The sequence below is a fragment of the Metopolophium dirhodum genome, chromosome 2 (genome assembly GCF_019925205.1).
Source record: "Metopolophium dirhodum isolate CAU chromosome 2, ASM1992520v1, whole genome shotgun sequence".
NCBI classification, from domain to species: domain Eukaryota; kingdom Metazoa; phylum Arthropoda; class Insecta; order Hemiptera; family Aphididae; genus Metopolophium; species Metopolophium dirhodum.
This window is the reverse complement of record NC_083561.1, coordinates 21,341,116-21,360,795: the sequence shown is the minus strand read 5'-3', so window position 1 is coordinate 21,360,795 and position 19,680 is coordinate 21,341,116. Positions and strand designations below refer to the sequence as shown.

The 19,680-nt window shown below is 31.5% G+C and overlaps 1 protein-coding gene across 1 annotated transcript; it reads right to left on the bottom strand.

Moving 5' to 3' along the window:
* Positions 1-4,558: 4,558 nt before the first annotated feature.
* Positions 4,559-18,747, bottom strand: LOC132938460 (mucin-5AC-like). Its single transcript, XM_061005308.1, has 6 exons — positions 18,589-18,747; positions 11,762-11,875; positions 11,142-11,702; positions 8,497-9,250; positions 6,379-6,895; positions 4,559-5,355 (listed from the first exon to the last, which is right to left on the bottom strand). Exons 1-6 carry the CDS (start codon positions 18,592-18,594, stop codon positions 4,854-4,856), a joined length of 2,454 nt encoding a protein of 817 aa, XP_060861291.1. The 5' UTR covers positions 18,595-18,747; the 3' UTR covers positions 4,559-4,853.
* Positions 18,748-19,680: the final 933 nt, after the last annotated feature.

The following is a 19,680-nucleotide window of genomic DNA, read 5'->3' as shown; positions in this document are numbered from 1 at the left end:
GTTAATTATTATAATACATTATAATAAGTTATAGGTATAGTTATACCTGTTTAATGTGTTCAGTGACATTACACGCACACATTATAATAGCATTGTTAATATTTTTAATTCTTGTCAATATCATTGTTACGTGATGATAAATAAAATTTTATCTAGAAAGACCTAAGTGTTTATCTAGTAAAAAAAGATACAATTTTAAAATGTTTATGATTTACATTTACTTTTTTTCAACAATTTATAAACTATAATAACTATCTTCATTTTTATTTTATTACTGTACAATTATTATTTTATTTAGTGTTATTTTTATTTTTCAATTAGAAAGGTACTTTATCATACCAAATTACAAAACACATCATAAATAGACATAAATAAATGTTGTTGCTCAATAAACGTATTTGATTCTCATCAAATTATACCTATACGGCTATACGATTATACTAATTATTAATGATTTCTATTGTTTGACGTTTACGATTGATTGTTTTTCGACGCATTTTGCCTGTCGAGTTCTCCGCCATTATTCTGTTGCATTTTTTTTTAAATGCACATATTCGTAGGTCGTGATTAATTTCGTATTTATCGTGTTGGTTAAAAATTATATTTATTAAATAATTTTTTAATTTGTTTAAGACGAGAAATTACTTACCAAACTTTTATGATTCGATAATTATACTATTATAGTATAATATTCTTAAGCTATTAGGGCCTATATTTCTACAACAGGATGAATCATTAAATAATGCTATTTTTGAGCCTTATGTACCAAAATAATACACACGATTTTCACCAAATCAGCAAAACTGTATACACAACGCCACAATCTATATATATAATAGTTATAGAATCAGTTTCTATAACTTTATAGATTACTTTTGTAATAAACAAATAACATATTGTACATCATAAAAATATAATATATACTTCAATTCTCCAATATTAGAGAAAAAATTATTGTTCATGTATTGGTAGTTTTATGATGTACCTACAATTAATAAATAATTTTCAAACAACTTTCTAGTTGATTGCATTCTGCAAGTTCGTAACATAGCTACAAATGTTTACTTTGCACTCATGTCCAATTGTCAATTCCTTAAGTACACGCCAAAGAATTAATATTATATTCACTTCCATCCTCTAATCATAATGAAAAGAATAGTTCCTTCAAAAACAAGTATAATAATTTATAAATTATATAATTACGTTTTTGTTTTTACTTTATCTGTAATTACTTGTGAAGTTAATAAATATTTTTTGTCTCAAAATTCTTATGAAAATTGTCAAAATACTATTATAAGAGTTGCATGTAATGAATATTGGATAGATATCCAAGTATAAAATTATTTGGAAAATTTATCGTATTAAATATGAACAATTTATACATAAAAACCTGCACTATATACCTAAAAAACATATTCTATTATCCTCCATGAAACATGAGGTCTAGACTAGATAATATGCAGAATAACTTCTCACTTGCCTAAAGAAACTTTATTGTCGTTGGATATGTTCGATGTCGTCGGGACTCAGATATACATAATTTAATTCCTAATAATGTGGCCAATACGTCCCTACCAATGTTAAAAAATACGTTGCACTCTGTCTTTACGAATACGATGCTTAAATACCGACATTGTAAAATTCCATTTTTATTTAACGGTTTGTTTTATTTTGCTGTTTCAACTTATACTTTTGAATTTTGTACCGTGTATATTAATTAAAAACATGTTGTAAGTGAGATAACTCCTGGGCCTCCGCGTGATTTTTAAACTCAGTGAAGTCTCTAATGATTATTTCTGATATTAAAATGAATAAATTTAGGCAGGTAGGTACTAATAGTAAATAAATGATATTATGATAACTATGTATAAGCAGTACTTTAATATATTATACAAACTATGGATAAATTATTAACTGTTTGGTGATTAAAATTACGTGTTGGCAGTAGACATTTTCAGTCTATTGTATAGGGCTTTCCGGTGCGTGTGAAAAATAATTTTTCCCTACCACATAACATTATACCTACCTATATAATAATATGTATATTATATTTATTGTAAGTATACACGTAATTATTACAAACTGTGTGCATTTCTCGCAGTGTGTGTTATATATGAAATACAAATTATTATTATATTATATAATTGGTATTAATTATAATATATAGAATTATATAATTAAAACGTTATCACTTTTTCACGGAGGAGGAAATCTGCACTCTATCCCTGGTGAACTCCATCCGACCACCGGCCGAAAACTTGACTTTAAGCTCATTGAAATATGTACCTATTGTGCCATTATAATATTGATTGCATTAACCACACATATCGTCTATAATATTTTTGTAATTTTGTAACTTTGACCTGGTCATCAGTCTAACGGCGAAGTTGGTGTTCAAAACATAAACGGAAATGTATTTCTTACACATTGGTGATAATATTACAGTATACCTATATAGATAACCAGATAGGTATTTTAATTAATAGTTTATGTCGCTAACATTTAGGGCCGCTTTCACCTACTACTTTAAACTCCGATTACGCTTAATCGACTGATAACAAATATTTAACCGGTTAACTTTAATCGAAGTTTAAAGTAGATGGTGAAACTGGCCCTTAGTGTATAGTATTTAGAAATAAAGATGACGGCTGCCTTGTATGATTATTTTATCGTACGGGTAGTTAATAATAATATATTAGTCGAAATTATGTAGTTTTTAGTATTTATTTTTTAGCATGAATAATATGTTAATGGGCTGGAAAAGAGATTATGTTTGTGAAATTCAAAAAAATATTTATGATTCATAGATTTTTCCTGACGTGGAAAATATTAAGCAGCGTGCTACGTTTCTTCTCGTGGGATCGACATTTTTACACGTTTAATAACAATTTTACCATATTATTTGTAAACATAAGTCATTTTTTCCAACCGGAAATTATAGTTTTTGTGATAATCGACGTCTTTCTTATAATCCTCCGCCGTTTATGTATTATCATGACATGACTTTGTGGTTTTTTTTTCTGATGTATAAAAGTAACCATGATAAAATAAAAAGTTTTTAAAAAAAAACATGGAACTCGATTTTCTGTATTGCCTATAGGTTTCGAACGTCGCTCGACACTGAGTAATACACTGTAATGGATGTGTTAAATTTGAATTCGAAATTATAGGTACATCATCACTGTACACGAAAAAGGAATCTGAGCGAAGGAGACGAGTCGATCAGCATAAATTTCTAAGGATAATTTATCTCATGATCGTACTAAATGTCTATACTCTATTAAAAATGTTATGCAATCATCAAAATTCGTTAAGTTGAACTAATTTTTGCCAAAAACACATCGCTTATTATAACATATAAATCAATACCGATGTACCGTATAACCGTGAAAATAACTGAAATAAAAACAGAAAAAAACATAGCTTATAAGTTATAAGATTTATTTAAAAAAATTCATAGTGTGTAGACAGCGGTTATAGCTAGTACCTATACGTAGTTTCAAGTATCTACGATTGATATTTTTAGAATTATAACGTCATAATAATTAAATCGTTGTTTTTAATTTAGATATCATCCAATTTCGTCAAAATTAGTACTCAAAATGTCTACGAAAGAAAATTGTGCACATTTATTTTCGATATTTTGCTGTAAGACCAGCTCACGATGAGGAACCTATTGTATCTAATCAATAATCATCAACCTTTTCTACTGACAAACAAAAGTGTAACCATGAATAAATAATACAACTTGGGCGTTGTATTACGTTAAAGTTTTACTATAATAAGTGTGTATTTTATATTTATATTGAATTTATTTAAATTTTTTGAATTTATTCGTAATTTTCAATTCATGTCTTCGTGTCAACAATAATCATACGCAGTTAAGTTTAAAACTGTTCATCGTATATATTTCAAGTACCTATTTTTACTCGATAAAAAATAATAATCACCTAGAACGATGGGGTTACATCACACACTCTGGAACCACCACCAACGTTTAGCGTGATATAAATTTGACACAATACGTCATATTTTATATACGTTATATTATACATAATAAAGGTAGTATAATATGTTCACTCCATCGTCCACCGTGACACGACGGCCTTCACAATTTAACGTGTACCCGGTTAGTCTCTTAATAATAATTTACTCGAAATGGCGTCTATCTATTATTATAATATACAGATAAACAAGTACCCATACAATTAAAATTATTATGCATCGCCGTTTGATTTATTTCTTCAACTTCATCATAATAATAATATAATAACAATATACACGTCGTGCGCACACTTTTATTATCATATTTTATACTCGAGTGTATAGTATACATTATATCATATATAACATGATATATATTGTATTTTAGTAACGAGAACCGATGACTGGCTAAACGGCTATAGTATATGCTTATATTATATTATACCATATTAAGGTACCTATCTAAATATTACGAGCACATTTTCATGACGTGCTTGTAAAATAATTATTTCGGATGAAACCCCCTAATAGTTAATACGACGTTGTAATATATAATTGCATAAAAAAAAACATATTCTTTTATGTTGTATACGCAGTAATTTTTATTTAAATACGTTCGTGTAAAAAAATAAAACAATCACGGTACAATAGTTAATTACAATAGGTATATATGTATTTATAGTCTTCTGAAATATTGACTGACAACTACCCTGCGGATAATTGGCACTCATCGTCGAACATCATGGCACAAATATATAGATAATACAAAGGCAATGTTGGATGGATTGTTAATGGAAGAACGAGGAAAATAAGTGTAAAGTGACCATTTCCGGGGGCGAGGGAATGGCGGGAAGAATATAGCGAACTTCTTAAGCTGACACTTCGGCTGGAGCGTTGCTGTTGCTGCTGCTGCTGCTGCTACTCTCAACTGCTACTTCCGGGGCGGAAGTCGACTGGACGGAAACGTCGGCAGCGGCGTCGGCGGCTGTGGTGGAAGAGGCTTCGGCTGGCGCGGCCGTGGACGACGACACGCCGAAGGATTGGAAAGCGGCGGCGTTGTTGTTGTCGGCCACCAGTCCTGGGTATGGCACGAATGACTGCGAGTACTTGAACACCTGGCTGTGGAGCGGATGGTCAAGGGACGAGATGGAAAGCGGTGTCTGGCTGGATTGCACGACTGTCTTGGTGAGCGGCGTCAGCGTAGGCGACCCTTCGACCAAGTAGCCTTGATTGAATTGTGATCCGAAGTTGTTGAACGCGGACTCGGGCGAGTACGAGGCCAGAGAGGCTTGAGATGACCACTTGGACACTGACGGGTGGTTGTAGAACTTGTACGTGTCCAATGGTGAGGCGGAGTTGGATGGGTCATATCTGAAACAGGTAGGTACAATTTGCAGATGTGAGAGAATATTAGCACGATGAGAAAATTACATAATACAACAAATGGCGGACAAATTTTATCCGGACCGCAGACAAAAAAAAAGGTAAAACCCATTAATACATTATAATAAATTATACGTTCTAGCATATTAGTATTCTATAAACAAAGGTTCTATTATAGTGTTGTAAAATATCATTTTTGTTTATTGGTTTTTTACCGACGTCAGAAATGTTGACAGCCCACGAACAATTTACCGATTCCTAATATTGGCTTTTCAAAAATATTAATATTGTTGACGCCTGGCGTACACAATAAATAAGCAGATGTAAGTATTATAATAGAATATGACTAGGAAATTATTGTATTCGCTTATTTTTTTTATAATATGGGCGTATTAATTAACGTATTGCTTAATAGTAATATTATGTATGTGTATAAATCTATTTCAGCCTTCAGGACACAACTGTAGTAAAAATTTGGAGATTTTATTGTTTGTTAAAAGTGCATAATATTTTCTAGTTTTACGATTTTTTATGCATATTTAATAATTACTCTTAGCAATTTATAATACATTTGAAAAAAAAAACAAGTTTTTATTATTTTGAACCGTGTGCAGAATGTATAAAAACAAGACCAACGTCTTTTTATTTATAGAAACCCGCATTTATTATATTTCCTGTGTTGGAAACTATTCAGAACACTGAAATTAAAAAGTTTAAAATTGTGCGTTTTAATACAATTTTTTTTTTAATTTTAGTGTATGGTATAATGTGAAAAATTGTTTCACATTAATAATTATAACGAAATACGAGCAGTTTTGTGGGCTATTAAGAGTATAATATATAGCTATGCCGGACGGTGCAGTTTTGAATCCATCTATAGATTTATAAAACGATTAGTTTCAAATTCCGTCGAATATGTCATTAAAAAACGACTAGGAAAATCGCATCAGTTAGTTGGGGGGGGGGGGGGGAGAGGTGATGTTAATTATACATAAAGGTAGGTGTACTTACAACAAGGGCAACTGTCCGTTGAACGGGTCGTTTTGGATTATTTGTACGGAGTTGAATTTCGGCTGTGATGTTTTCAGGCTGTTGGGCAACGATGATGGCAACGACGATGGCAATGGTGAACTTGCAGGGGTTGTATTTTGTTTCTCGTCGCTCGCGACTTTGTCTTGACTCTTGGCAGAGTTTGCGCTTTCGAGGAGGGTGGCGATCTCGGCCGATGGATTGCTGAAAGAACCGCCCTGGGTGAACTGTACCTCTGGGTTGGCGCCGCTTCCGACGACCTGTCCCGACTGTGCTGCAGGGTTGTTGCCCGCGAAGTTGGCCGCGAACGCCTTAAGTTCTTCTTCCGAGAAACCGGGTGCGTCGAAGTAGGGGTAGTACGACGGCTGTTGGGCGCCGGCGGACTGTCCGAAGTACGGGAATCCGGACGAACCGAACTGACCCAGAGACGACGTGTCCGTGATGGGAACGGGTCCGAATTGCGTGCTCTGCAGTTCGAGGGGTAAACCCGGCAAGTTCACTGCACATAGGATCGAGATAAGCATATTTTATAATATTATATTTACCAATTTAAAGGTGTTCACCATATTCACCTATTCACCATACGGACCAAAATACTACGACAATATTTTGTACACTATATACTATGTTATATTACTATTATTTTTAAATTCAGTAAAAGGCGTTAATCATTTAAATTATTTTATTGTTAATAACATGTATGCAATTTATTCTAATCCGGTGAATTTAAGAACCAATTTTACCTCCAACACAACCTTTGGCTTATAATAGGTGGCGGGCAAACTCACCAAAATGTTATCGTTTGTTTGCAAAATATATTATAATAGTTTTGGACGTCATAAAAACATAAAATATCATGTGAAATTAATGATAATAGTTGTCAAAATAATCGTGTTGGACAACCCGACAATGATCTTCGAACGTAATATATTTGAACCATAATAATAATAATATTTATATATATCTATTGGTAAATACTGAATAAACATTGGTCGTTAAAATCATGAATATGGTTCTGGCGATGGTTGATTATTAATTTATACGAATTTACAAAAACTACGTCCATGAATAAAATATATCACCGCGATTTTGAAATTGCTAATTATTATCGTATGAAATCTTAATTTATTTATATAATCATTTTTATTACTCATATTAATAATAATAATAATATATTATATATTTTCCGACAATTCCCACTAGACATCACACGGTTAGTTTTCTCCATCGATATTGTAAATACGATAACAATCGCTGCTACTCATCAAATTTTTAATGAACATACGCACAAATATTATTATGACGCATAAAACCGTGCCAACAAAGATTAATCAAATTCGCCGCGGCGTATTTACGAACAGGCATGTCAAACTTGCCAGTTATTTTTTTCGTTTGTATTTGAACAATATAATAATAATATTCAATTATTTAATAAGAATATACAAACAATAATTCCAAAACGGTACATTGGCCTCATTAGATAATAATATTACGCACTGGAGGTGAGCTCATCTTTGTAGGTAATAATTATTATTTGCGAATGCATTTTGTAAGTCATTGAACGCTAGCGGTCAATTTGACTGTTTCAATTGACTTTATAATCAAATATAATAACGGAACAGACGCGAGGAGTGTTATATATTATTATGTTGGACGGGATTGGGTTTTAATTGAATTTGAAATTACCGTACGAAATGTTTAATATTCGCAGGCAACTGCAGTGGCGAATTATTACTCCGAATGACGAGGCGTTTCATCGGGCGTGAAATAATAAAATGTCCATTTCAAATTAAACTTTTAAATGTGACCGATTTATTATAATGTATTATAATCTACGTCGTTCAACGTCAAAGTCGTTATCACTAAACATCCTAAATGTGATGTAAAGCAGTGGTTCCCAACCCATGGTCGAGACCCTAGGCCAATGTTCAGCATTCAGCAACATTTTGATTGGCATCAACACCGATATTTTTATATATTTTATACCTAAATATATTAGGCAATTGGGTCTAAAAATTGTTTTTTTGGTAATCGATGGTCCGCATAACTTAGAAGGTTGGGAACCGCAGGTGTAGGTAAAAAAAAAAAACTCTAACTTACCGTCTGCAGACCCGGTCGCGGGTTTGTTCTCGGCTGCGACTGACTCGGATTTCGCCGGTCCGCTGGCGGTTGGCGTTTCGCTGGGTTCGTTCGAAGCCTGGGCCGGTGCGGTGCTGGAGGTTTCCTTGACTTCTTCGGCCACCACGACAGGGCTGGGTTCCTGAATAGCGGAGTCTTGTGGAACGGAAGCGGTCTGCTCGCTGCCGACGTTGCTGGCCTTCTCCGACGATGACTGTGCGGCGTCTTGCTCTTGGGCCTGGGCGTTGGCGGCGTCTTCAGCAGATGGCACTACACCGTCGATAAGTACTGCGCCGGTGGACGCTTCGTTGGCGATCGGTGCTTCGGCTGGCAGAGCTCCATCTTCGGTCGGTATTTCGACGGCTGGCGCTTCATTGTTGTTTGTTACTTCGGCGGCGGGCACTTCATTGTTGATCGCTACTTCGGCGGCGGGTGCTTCATTGTTGATCGCTACTTCGGCGGCAGGGACTTGGGCGTCCGAAGAGGCACCGGAAGTGACATCCTCCTGAGCGGGACTGGTGGGCTGAGCGTCCGCAGCGGGCGTCACTGCTGATGGTTCGCCGGTGACCTCCGCGGATTGCTGTTGCACCGTTGCCGAATCGTCTTGAGCCGATGATGAAGGGATGACTGCGGTAGTGACTTCAGCTCCACCAAATTTTTGATCGACCTTAACCGCGTTTACCGGGATGAGTGTAGCGGGCACGCTTTTGACTGACGGCACGGTGCTGGCGAAAGACTAAATAACAAGACCAGTAACAGTTATATATTAAAACGTTATGAAAAACAATATTTTATCAGTCGGTAAAAAATTCTACTGAATGGCGTATTTTTGGTTTACATACAAAACTATTAATATTATTAAAAACGAGAAAAATATATTATGTATACCCTGTGCGTAATTATAAGCATTCAAATCTGTGTGAGAGGGGGGGGGGGGGCTTAGGACTCTCAAAAAGCTGTATTTTACTGAATGACTTTATATTTTATTTTACGATCTACCTACGGGTAACACCAATATATTTTTGTAAATTGTATAACACTACATTATTCAGTCATCGAGTTATGGCAATATTTGAAATATTCCGTCTTACATTTTTGGGGTTTTGTTCCTAGTTTCTTCAATGTCCACCTTATAAGTTAATTGGTAAATATATAACAATATACGATGATATGTAGCAACTAGCAGTGGGTTATGTACCATGATTCAGCAGAAAATGTCATTAGACTATATTAATTCATATAGGTACCTAACTGAAATAATATAAACGTCATGATGAAACTTGTATTTTTATTTTTATTATACTAGATCATATTGGTACCTATATGTTGGTATCAAGTTATGAAAACGGAATTCTTCTACATGAAATAGCACAATGGCGATTTAAAATTTTAAAACCATTAAAAAAAATTAAATCAGGACGTTTTAAACATTACTATGAACAAACTTTTCAAATATATTTATTTATGTTTGACTTTTACTTTTATATGAGCATAAAAAAACCTTTGCATAATTAATAATATATTATTAAACAATACAAATTTATATGTATACTTAATAATACACTAATAAGTAATAATTAATAGTTTTTAAGACCAGATATATCAAATGACCTTATCTACTTCCTCGAAGAAACCGGGCTGGACCTGCATACTTAGAAATAAAATAATGTTATATATTTTAGACTTTGTATATAAATTTAAAAAACCAATGGCCTTAGCTGCTAAAGTTTAAGGTCAATAAAAGAGAAAAAAAAATTAATAGTTCTTTAGTTTTTGTAAAACAGTATAAATATATATAGATAGTAACAGGACTCTATTTAACAAATTTCCATTAAAAATGTTCCTACATTTGTAAATTTTAGTCCTGTTACACTCTGTATATATAATTTATACCTAGTGCAGTAAACAAACATATTATATTATAATATAATATAAGCATTAGAGCTAATGTCATTAACCTCATTATACCTATTACGCATTGTAAAAAAAAAAATCATTTATAATGGATCGTTATATGTAGTCATGAAAGTGCGGAGGTGGTATAGGCCAACGTGGAAGATTTCTGTGTAATGTGACGTGAAAATTCAGGTTGAAACCACAGCTTATCCTCGGTGAGTAAATAATAATATCAAGCTGGTGCATACGTGAATTGCAACAAAAACTTGTTTTCATGTGACATACTTCTTAATAATTTTACCATAATAACATTATACATCCAGTATAGATCGTAATAGAGAATTTAAATTCATATGAACAAAAAGACGAATATACCTACTCAAAACGATGTACTCCTACTATAATAGTATAATATAACATTTTTATGAACTGTATAGTTTTAATGGTTGAAACTATAAGAGGACCAATAACCAAAACAATGACGAATAAAGAAATTAAAAAAACATTTGTTCGGCCATTATAATATAGGTGTCATATAATATTATAAGCGTATGAGAACAACGTGTAAGCGTGTGTAAGCAAAACCCCTAAAGTTACAACCTTAAGAGTCCCAAAGGTCTTGAGGTCTGAGATTATGCACACTCGATGGCCCCCTTTCGTATATTTGGATCCACGCACAGCAATATTATATTATGTTTCATTACTTTCATTTTAAATAATTTTAGCCATACCTTTACTGGTGGGAAGTTTGGTACTGGATATCCGAATGATGGCAGAGAAGGGAATCCAAAGCTGGTTTGTTTAGGTAATCCGAATTCAACCGGCTTGCCTAATAACGTATCCTTGGGCCTAGATTGTTTAATGCTGTGTTCTGCAGGAATAATGGCAGAAGAAAATTCAGGTCCGTGATATGCTCCAAATTGGTGTTCTTGGAAGTATTTGCCAGCTTGATTGAAATCGGCAAGTCCCGGGAAATTTTTATTGAATTTTTTTGATGGTCCAAACTTGTATTGATTGAACTCTGGTTGTACCGGTGCTGGGAATGGTTGGAATCCAAATGGCTTGTGGTTGGGTTCATCAAAACGGTAAGCCTCTGGTCCTTGATAACCACCGTGGCCGGGGTATACAACAGGTCCTGGGTAACCAGGATAAGGTCCGAATGGTTGATAATTTGCCTTGTAGGGTTGGTAAGATTGATACGGTTGTTTAAAGTGTTCGAATGGTGCTCCGAAGGGCTTTGGGGGTACACTATTGAATCCGAACGCTGGCTTGAATTGGTCTCCTTGATAATGCTATTAAAATTTACAGTCGTAAGTACTTGTGTACAAAAAATAATTAACGTTTTATTTACTTGGTTAGTCAGTGCAGAAAATGGTTTTATGGTTGGCTTTAGTTGTCCAGCAAATTCATAAGTATTACCATAGTTAGCTACACTTAAGATAGTCAATCCCAACACGATGGTCAACTGAAAAATATAAAATAACAATTATTAATATTATATTAATTGTTTTATTTCAAAAACTAAATTACTGGTAATACTGTCACAGTATTCCCTATAAACAAATGTATATATTATGTTTTCGATATAGATAGAGTTACCAGATAGTATTATAATATACAAGTAATATTTCGAACAAGTATTATTTTAAATACGATGGAAAAAAAACTGAAGTTTCAAGTTAAAAGTATAATTGAACATAAATTATCCATTACATTATGACGTGTGCTAATATTATAAATAATTAAATACGACGATTTGTCCGGTGCAAGTAAATACGTAATTTTTATAATTTGAAAAAAATTGAAAAAATTGAATTTTTTGTTCTTCTCATCAACTCGACACTAAAATATTATGCACACTGTTATATTTAATTAAATAATTTAATATGTACCTTCCTACCTAGTGCCAACCAGTATATCTAAAAATAAATAAATTAACATATTTATTTAAATTTTATATAATTACCAACTATGTACCTACGTCATACATGCATGCATACATAAACTCAATTTAATTGACCACCTATAGGGTAATAGTGGTGTGTTCCAAGATGATAGTATTAAATAATTCGAACGTTCAAGGTGAAATCATTATGTTTTGTACAACAGATAAAATAATATTATATTATATTATAACATGTATGGATAATTCCAGGATAGTTTTGACAGTACATATATACACCGTGCAAGAGCATAATCGGTTTTTCCGGAAACTGGTCTGACTAATATTTTGATACTCTGTCAGATTGATTCGCCAATTTTACAAAAATTGAAACAAAAAAAGCAAACTTAATTGTTTTAAAAAAATATTAATAATTTGCTCTTATTACATAAAATCATAAAAATAAAATTTATTTTTATATTTTGTACGTAGAAAACTATTAGGTACTTATTTTTTTTCATTTATAAAATAAAAACGCCCGTGGAGGCTCAAGTACCTACGGTGCATATGTTGAAGATAAATGTTAAATTTGTTACACTATTGAAGTAAGTGCCTAATTATATATATTTTTAATGTAACGAGTGATGGTCATAAATAATGTCATAGACGTATAGCATAATATAACACTCATAATATTGCATGTTTTACACGATTTCATCAACAACGTAATAATTGTACCTTTTTAACGTAAAAAAAATAATATTAATTGCAAAGGTCATAAAAAACGTATTATAGTTTCAACATTATACCTAGTTATCATTTTTCGATTAGCTTTACACAATTATATGTAGGTAATTTCAAAGTACCTAATTAAACAGATTTTGTTATTGGACAACAAAGCGAAAGTTGTGAACACATTACCATACATACAATGGATCTGTGATAGTCTAATAAATATCGAAAACGGTATATTATATAATATTATTTAATATATAAAATTGATATACGCGCGACTAGATTTGATCGACATCATATTAGGTATATTTCTATTTTTACATTTTTATCAAGGTAAATTCGTTTAAAATAATTCAGAATATAAACATAGGTAGTGCACATTATTATTGTGTATGATATATTTCATAATAGCAATTGGAATAATAATTATTATGACTTAATTTCTTAAGTGCAACCCATATAATATAATATGTATAGTACGAACTTATATTTTATTATTTCGAATACCACCTGTCGCATTGCAGTAATAATGTATAAATGTGTATCGGTGCAAAGTATAATTTAAGGCAATCATAATATATTATCTTGATTCCATACAGGGTGTTATCGTAGTTATTTTATAGGTTATAAATCTATACACCACAATGTATCGTATCCTTATATTACATCATATAGCATTTCTGATATTATTTTTGCATAATATATTAATTATCGAGTGACCGATTATTCTTCACATCAAGTTACTATAATATTATAATACCTTGTTCATAATACCGGATAATATAACCTATACGTTTTCGAGTTAAGTAGGTATATGTTTTAAAAGAACCGAACAATTCAACTTTTTTTTTTATTATTATTCAAATGTATTCATATGAATTATATAAAAACCGATGGAAAAAAAATGAAGATGTTACGCGAGTACTACGCGACTAGTATGTAAATTTAGATCATGTCATTATGTCAACATTTTTATGCGAAGAATATCCATAATATCCATAGGTTACTGTGTTAAATGAAATTCGGACAAGGATAAACACAATATTGCCGTCCAGACACGTTTTATGGACGTACCCAAAGTATGCTTATTTTTCTAGTAGGTATAGTAGCCGCATTAGGTGTCGCGTGATTATGATGTTATTTTAAATTCATAATGTTATTAGGCAGAACCTTGTCCTTGATGTGGGTAAATCTAAAATTGTAATGGAACGAAAGCAAATTGGTTTAAGAAGCAAAATAATCTCTATTCAATCAACTGAATCGCTATGGTATGTACCGTCGGCGTGCCAAAGTGTTATATTATATAGCATAGATAAAAAAGAACTATTGAGCAGGAAAAAAAAACGATTTCACATTGGATGTTTGAAGTTTTGAACATGTGTATATACATCCACCAGAATTAATTAATTATTTAATTGTACTTTGTTCACACAATAGGGATGAATACAATTTCATATTACCACGTATACAATATATTAATATTTCATTTGAAAGATGCGCTAACTGCAATCATCGAATGTTCGAAATAAATTATTATAACACGTCATGATATCGTCCCGTTTGACGCGCAGAATAGTAATCGTATTAAGCTCTGCAGTAATACCTAATAATAATAATATGTCAATAAGAATCGACATTTTATCGTTTGTCTCGTCATTCGCATAAAACAATTAACCAAGTGTTTTAACACACGTCTTGAACAATGAGCCAATGCGTTTTAAATATTTAAAAAATGTCACGTTAATGACCACCACACGATACGCGTCTAAATAATTTATATAAAGGTGCTTTTGACACGCTTTTTGTCAGTGTCGCGGCTGCGAAGGTGTTTTGCCAAAACAGCCGAACGTTTTATTTTCAAACTGTCTGTCATCGATGTCAAACGAAACGTTTATCAAGTCCAAAGAGTCGAAGATGTATACTATAAATGTGTATACGCTAATTTTTGTTGGCATAACTTTTCATCCATACACTCGTCGTCGAATTGTCGTGAATACATTTTCACCTTCTGACGATAGATAGGTACTATTTGCTTGATTTCACCATGCCGATAATAGAATTACGCTCAAAGTGTACGCATTTTCGACGTGTTTTCATTCAATTACATTTCACTTCTACTCTTCCTTTGAAATATTCAATTTTTATTCATCGATAAATACAACCATATTGTTAATGACAATGGTGTGTGTGATGTTACCTAATTGTTTACCCGTTTTAATAGGTATCTACTCCATATTTTAATTATATTATATAGGTAATACTTACATAATGAGTAATTACCATAATTTATAATTATGATTAAAAGAATAAGGTGTTTCAATTATTAAGAAATTATGATTCTATAACTACCCAGTATTAAGAATTTTTCTAGTGAAATATCTACATGTATTTGTTAAATACATTAAGAGGCACCCTACATGGGGTATTTCACTAAGTTTAAAATTAATTAAATTTATACGAAGCTGAAAATACTATAAAAATTTATTTTTAAATCTATAGTGTCTGTGTTACTATTTAATAGGTATACAAATATACTATTTCTTAATAAGACCGTTTAAAGAAAAATGCACAGCCTTGTCTGTAGCCTTTTTATTATGTAAATATACATAATACACATAATATATATAATATGTAAGTAAACTATTTGTTACAATTTTTTTTTAAGTTGGCATACCAACAAATTTTTTGCTCAAAATCGTTAATTGTAAGGATTATTTAAAAAGATTTTTTTTAATTCCAAAGTAATTTGGTTATACCTACCTACTGTTTTCATATTTTCATATTTTCATATATTATTAATTTTTTATAAGTAGTTTTAAAATTGCACTCATACCATGAAAATGATAATCTGCCTAGGCGGACTTCCTAGATCTTCCCCACACATATTTTATCATGAATTTAATAATATATATATTATATTATATTGTACACGTAGGAGTAATCATAACTCATTGCCGTGACGCCTTAACATGTATAAGGCGTTGCCCAACAAGACATACTTGTTGAAAACACATCGATTTAGTTCATAATGGTCTATTATACAATGAATTCAGTTTTATTTAGATGAATAACCACATACGAATTGCTTATTGAATGCCAAGCGTATTATTATTCATGTAGGTATAAGAAGTGATCAATAATTGATACACATGTGCGGTGTACACGCATACTATCGGCTTGTGATTAGTTAGTAAGAATAATAAATAATCTTTTTCAAAGCGATCCTGACGATATTATATATAATATATAAATATATTAATATATATTGGTTCAAAGTTTGATCTTGAAATTACAGCAATAAAGAGTTGTATTGAGTAGGTAATTATTGTCGCGTTATAGATATAGGTATACCTAGGTACGTATTTCACAGATCGCAGGGCGCAGTCTAATGATTGAGATTTCCACTCTTTTCGATTCTTTTATTGTTGACCTTAAAAACGCAGAGGTCTGACAATCATTGTTGCTGCTCGTTGTAAGGTTCGCTGAACGGAAAATGTTCGTTTCATAACAAGACATTATTTAGTTATGTGAATATTATCCACCAACGCTATCGTGATGACCACACAAGATATATAATAAGGTGCGTTGCTAAATTTGATGATATCGACTATGTGGGTCAAATATGTTCCAAACTTTTAACGAATTAAAAATATTATACATAATAATATGAAATATTAAATTTTTACATTATTAAATGTGGCAAATTCCCAATACTTTAATATATGCATTAGGAAACATCCATTGAAAAGTTATTGGATTACCAGAGAACGGTTTTCATAATAATCTTATAAGTAATAATACATCAACCAATTTAAATTATTTTTTAGTTATTCGAAATTACTTTTAACTTACACTACTTACAGGATACCCAATTATTATTTCGAAACATAAATACATCTATAACGTTGAATTCAAAAATAATATAGTTTATAATTTAAAAAAATTATGATAATTACCTACTTATGTATAACTATATTATTGCTAAACTTTTATAAAAAACAAGACGTATTCAGTAAGGTCTGATAGTTCGCTAATTTGTAAATTATATGTAGGTAGGAGGTACTTATCAAACATTTATACTCGTCGCGTATTACTTATTATTCTTTAAATAATTACAAATCGGAAAATTGCACTCATTATATTCAATTATGAACTTTCTAAACACTAACTAACACACTTCAATACTTATTATTTTCTAATAATAGACAAGTATAATATAATTTTATAATATCAAAATTATATATTATTTATAATCATTAAACTTGTTAATTAAGTTTTTTTTAATTTCTTGAAACGTATTAACAAATTCGTATTATAATTAATATTTAATATCAATGCGTTTAATTAATTAACTAACAATTAAAACAAGGACAACCTAATTTATTTAAACATACATTTTGCCCAATATTTTAAAATAAAAATGTAAATTGATATAAGTTGTATTGATTTTCATTAAAAACAAAAAACAAAGAAAAACATAGTACTTCAAAGATTCCTAATGTTTAGTAACAGTTATTAATTAATTTGAAATCATAGTGTTATCGATTGACTTTGACTACTTATACCTTTGTCCAACATAAATCGTATTATTTTATCCTATTTTAGTAGGTACCAGGTACTTATTAGTGATCGTAGAAAAAATGTTAGGTATTAAAATATATATGGTATTTATAGGTACACATTTTGTTAAAAGATTAAACACATAGATAAATCATAACTATGTCAATGTGTTTTTTCATAAGTATACATTCACTCTAGCCCTTAACAGTAAGTATAAGGTGTAATGAATATTGCAAAAAACCTTTTTTTTTAAAAAAAACAACAGTTAACCCATAACCCACATAACATTGGCTTGGTAATTTATTGTTTAGATATGTACTACCTTTTACTTTATGCAAATACATGTAAATATATTAAAAATAATCGCAATTAAAATGAATAACTCGTTCTAAAGTTATGAACTAAAATATAAGCTCTAAGAAATTCTTAAATCGACTAAAACTGAACTTTTCGAGTTTTTCTGACTTTTTTGCTGAGTTTCCAAAATTTTTCATGACAACTGCTATAGGACATTGATTATTTAAGTGCTAGAAATCGCAATTAAATTGTATTATTGTTACTTTTTAGCCGCATTTTCGTGTTTTAGTATATTAGCCGGTAGGTACATATTTTGATAACTGAAATGTCAAGTTAAAATGTGGACGGTCTAAAAGTGTATTGCGATGTACACCGAATCATTAAATGGTTGATAGTGTATAATATAAATTCGAATAAGGAGTTTTCATGTGAAATATATTACAAAGAAAAAATTGTTAAGTCTACATTAATTGTATGAGATTAAAAAAAAAATGAATTTATAAAACAAACTAATAGTTTTTTTTTTTTTTTAATTTTCCGGTTTCGTATACCCTCAGTAAAATATCGTCTATAATATAATAATATAATTGTTGACCTATTACGCTATCTGTATCATGATATTTAATATGTATATTATAATAGGTGCCTACTTTAATATTGTTAATATAATTATATTAAGGTGACGGTTAAAGGAAAATACTTACTGCCATCGCGAAGAAGTCCGCTGGAGACTTTGACGAAAAATAAATAAAACAAAATGCAAACGCGGTCCACGTTCAGCACCGCACGCAATTGTCTTCGGATAGGTATTGAAAATTATTTAATACCGGTTTTTGTTTATATAGGTACGGCTGTAAACGGGTAAGGAAACAATAATATATATGTTATCGTAAAAAAAAACTCACGTTCGCACACACACGCACGCGCTCTCACACACACACACACACACACACACACACACACACACACACACACACACACACACACACACACGCACACACACACACACGCACACACTCAAGTGCTGACGAGAGTGCGATGGCGAACCGGTAGGGAGATTGTGTGTGCGATGCTGTGGTGTGTACCGCGGTGGTTCTCGCTATGTATTATTCCTCAGCAACGGGCTCTCGACGAGACAAGGACACTTATATGGCACTATTATTATACATTATTTTACAATATTATTATTATTATTATTATTATTATTAGTAGTAGTATTAGAAGTGGTAGCAGGTATAATTATTATAATTGTGTATGAGAAAAAGACGATCGACGACGACGGGCACACGACGATGACAATATTATTATACACGATATGCAATAACAACTGCAGTCGTCAGCATCAGCGTTGTATACCAGCTGACACCTGTGCAATTTGTAATGCATCGATCATTTAATACCTATAGGTATCTCGTACCTATGTTGGAGATTCGGCTTTTTTCACCCGGCCTTTGAGATCACTGCTGCACGTCGCCGTCACCATGTCGTTTCGTGCTTTAATCGCGTCTGACGTCGAATACATAAATATATATATATATATATATATATATATATTTCATTTGACCAAAGTCCATCGTCGATCATAAAATTTAAAAATCGATTTAAGAACCATGATCGACGCACTATAGTCAAAATTATAGGGTAGCAAAAAAAATATTTACAAAAAATTACCGTCTGTTTATTTTTTCAACCGTGAAAAAAATGTTTACCACTATTTTTAAAACATTAATATATTTTGTATATTTGGTATATTTATAATTTTAACTGAACTTTGTTAAATTATTAGAACATAATAT

Coding starts and splice junctions, on each gene's coding strand:
- LOC132938460 (XM_061005308.1), bottom strand. Junction 11,703..11,761: donor TTTCTGCACTGACTAACCAA/GTAAATAAAACG, acceptor AAATTTTAATAG/CATTATCAAGGAGACCAATT. Junction 6,896..8,496: donor CGCGACCGGGTCTGCAGACG/GTAAGTTAGAGT, acceptor TCCTATGTGCAG/TGAACTTGCCGGGTTTACCC.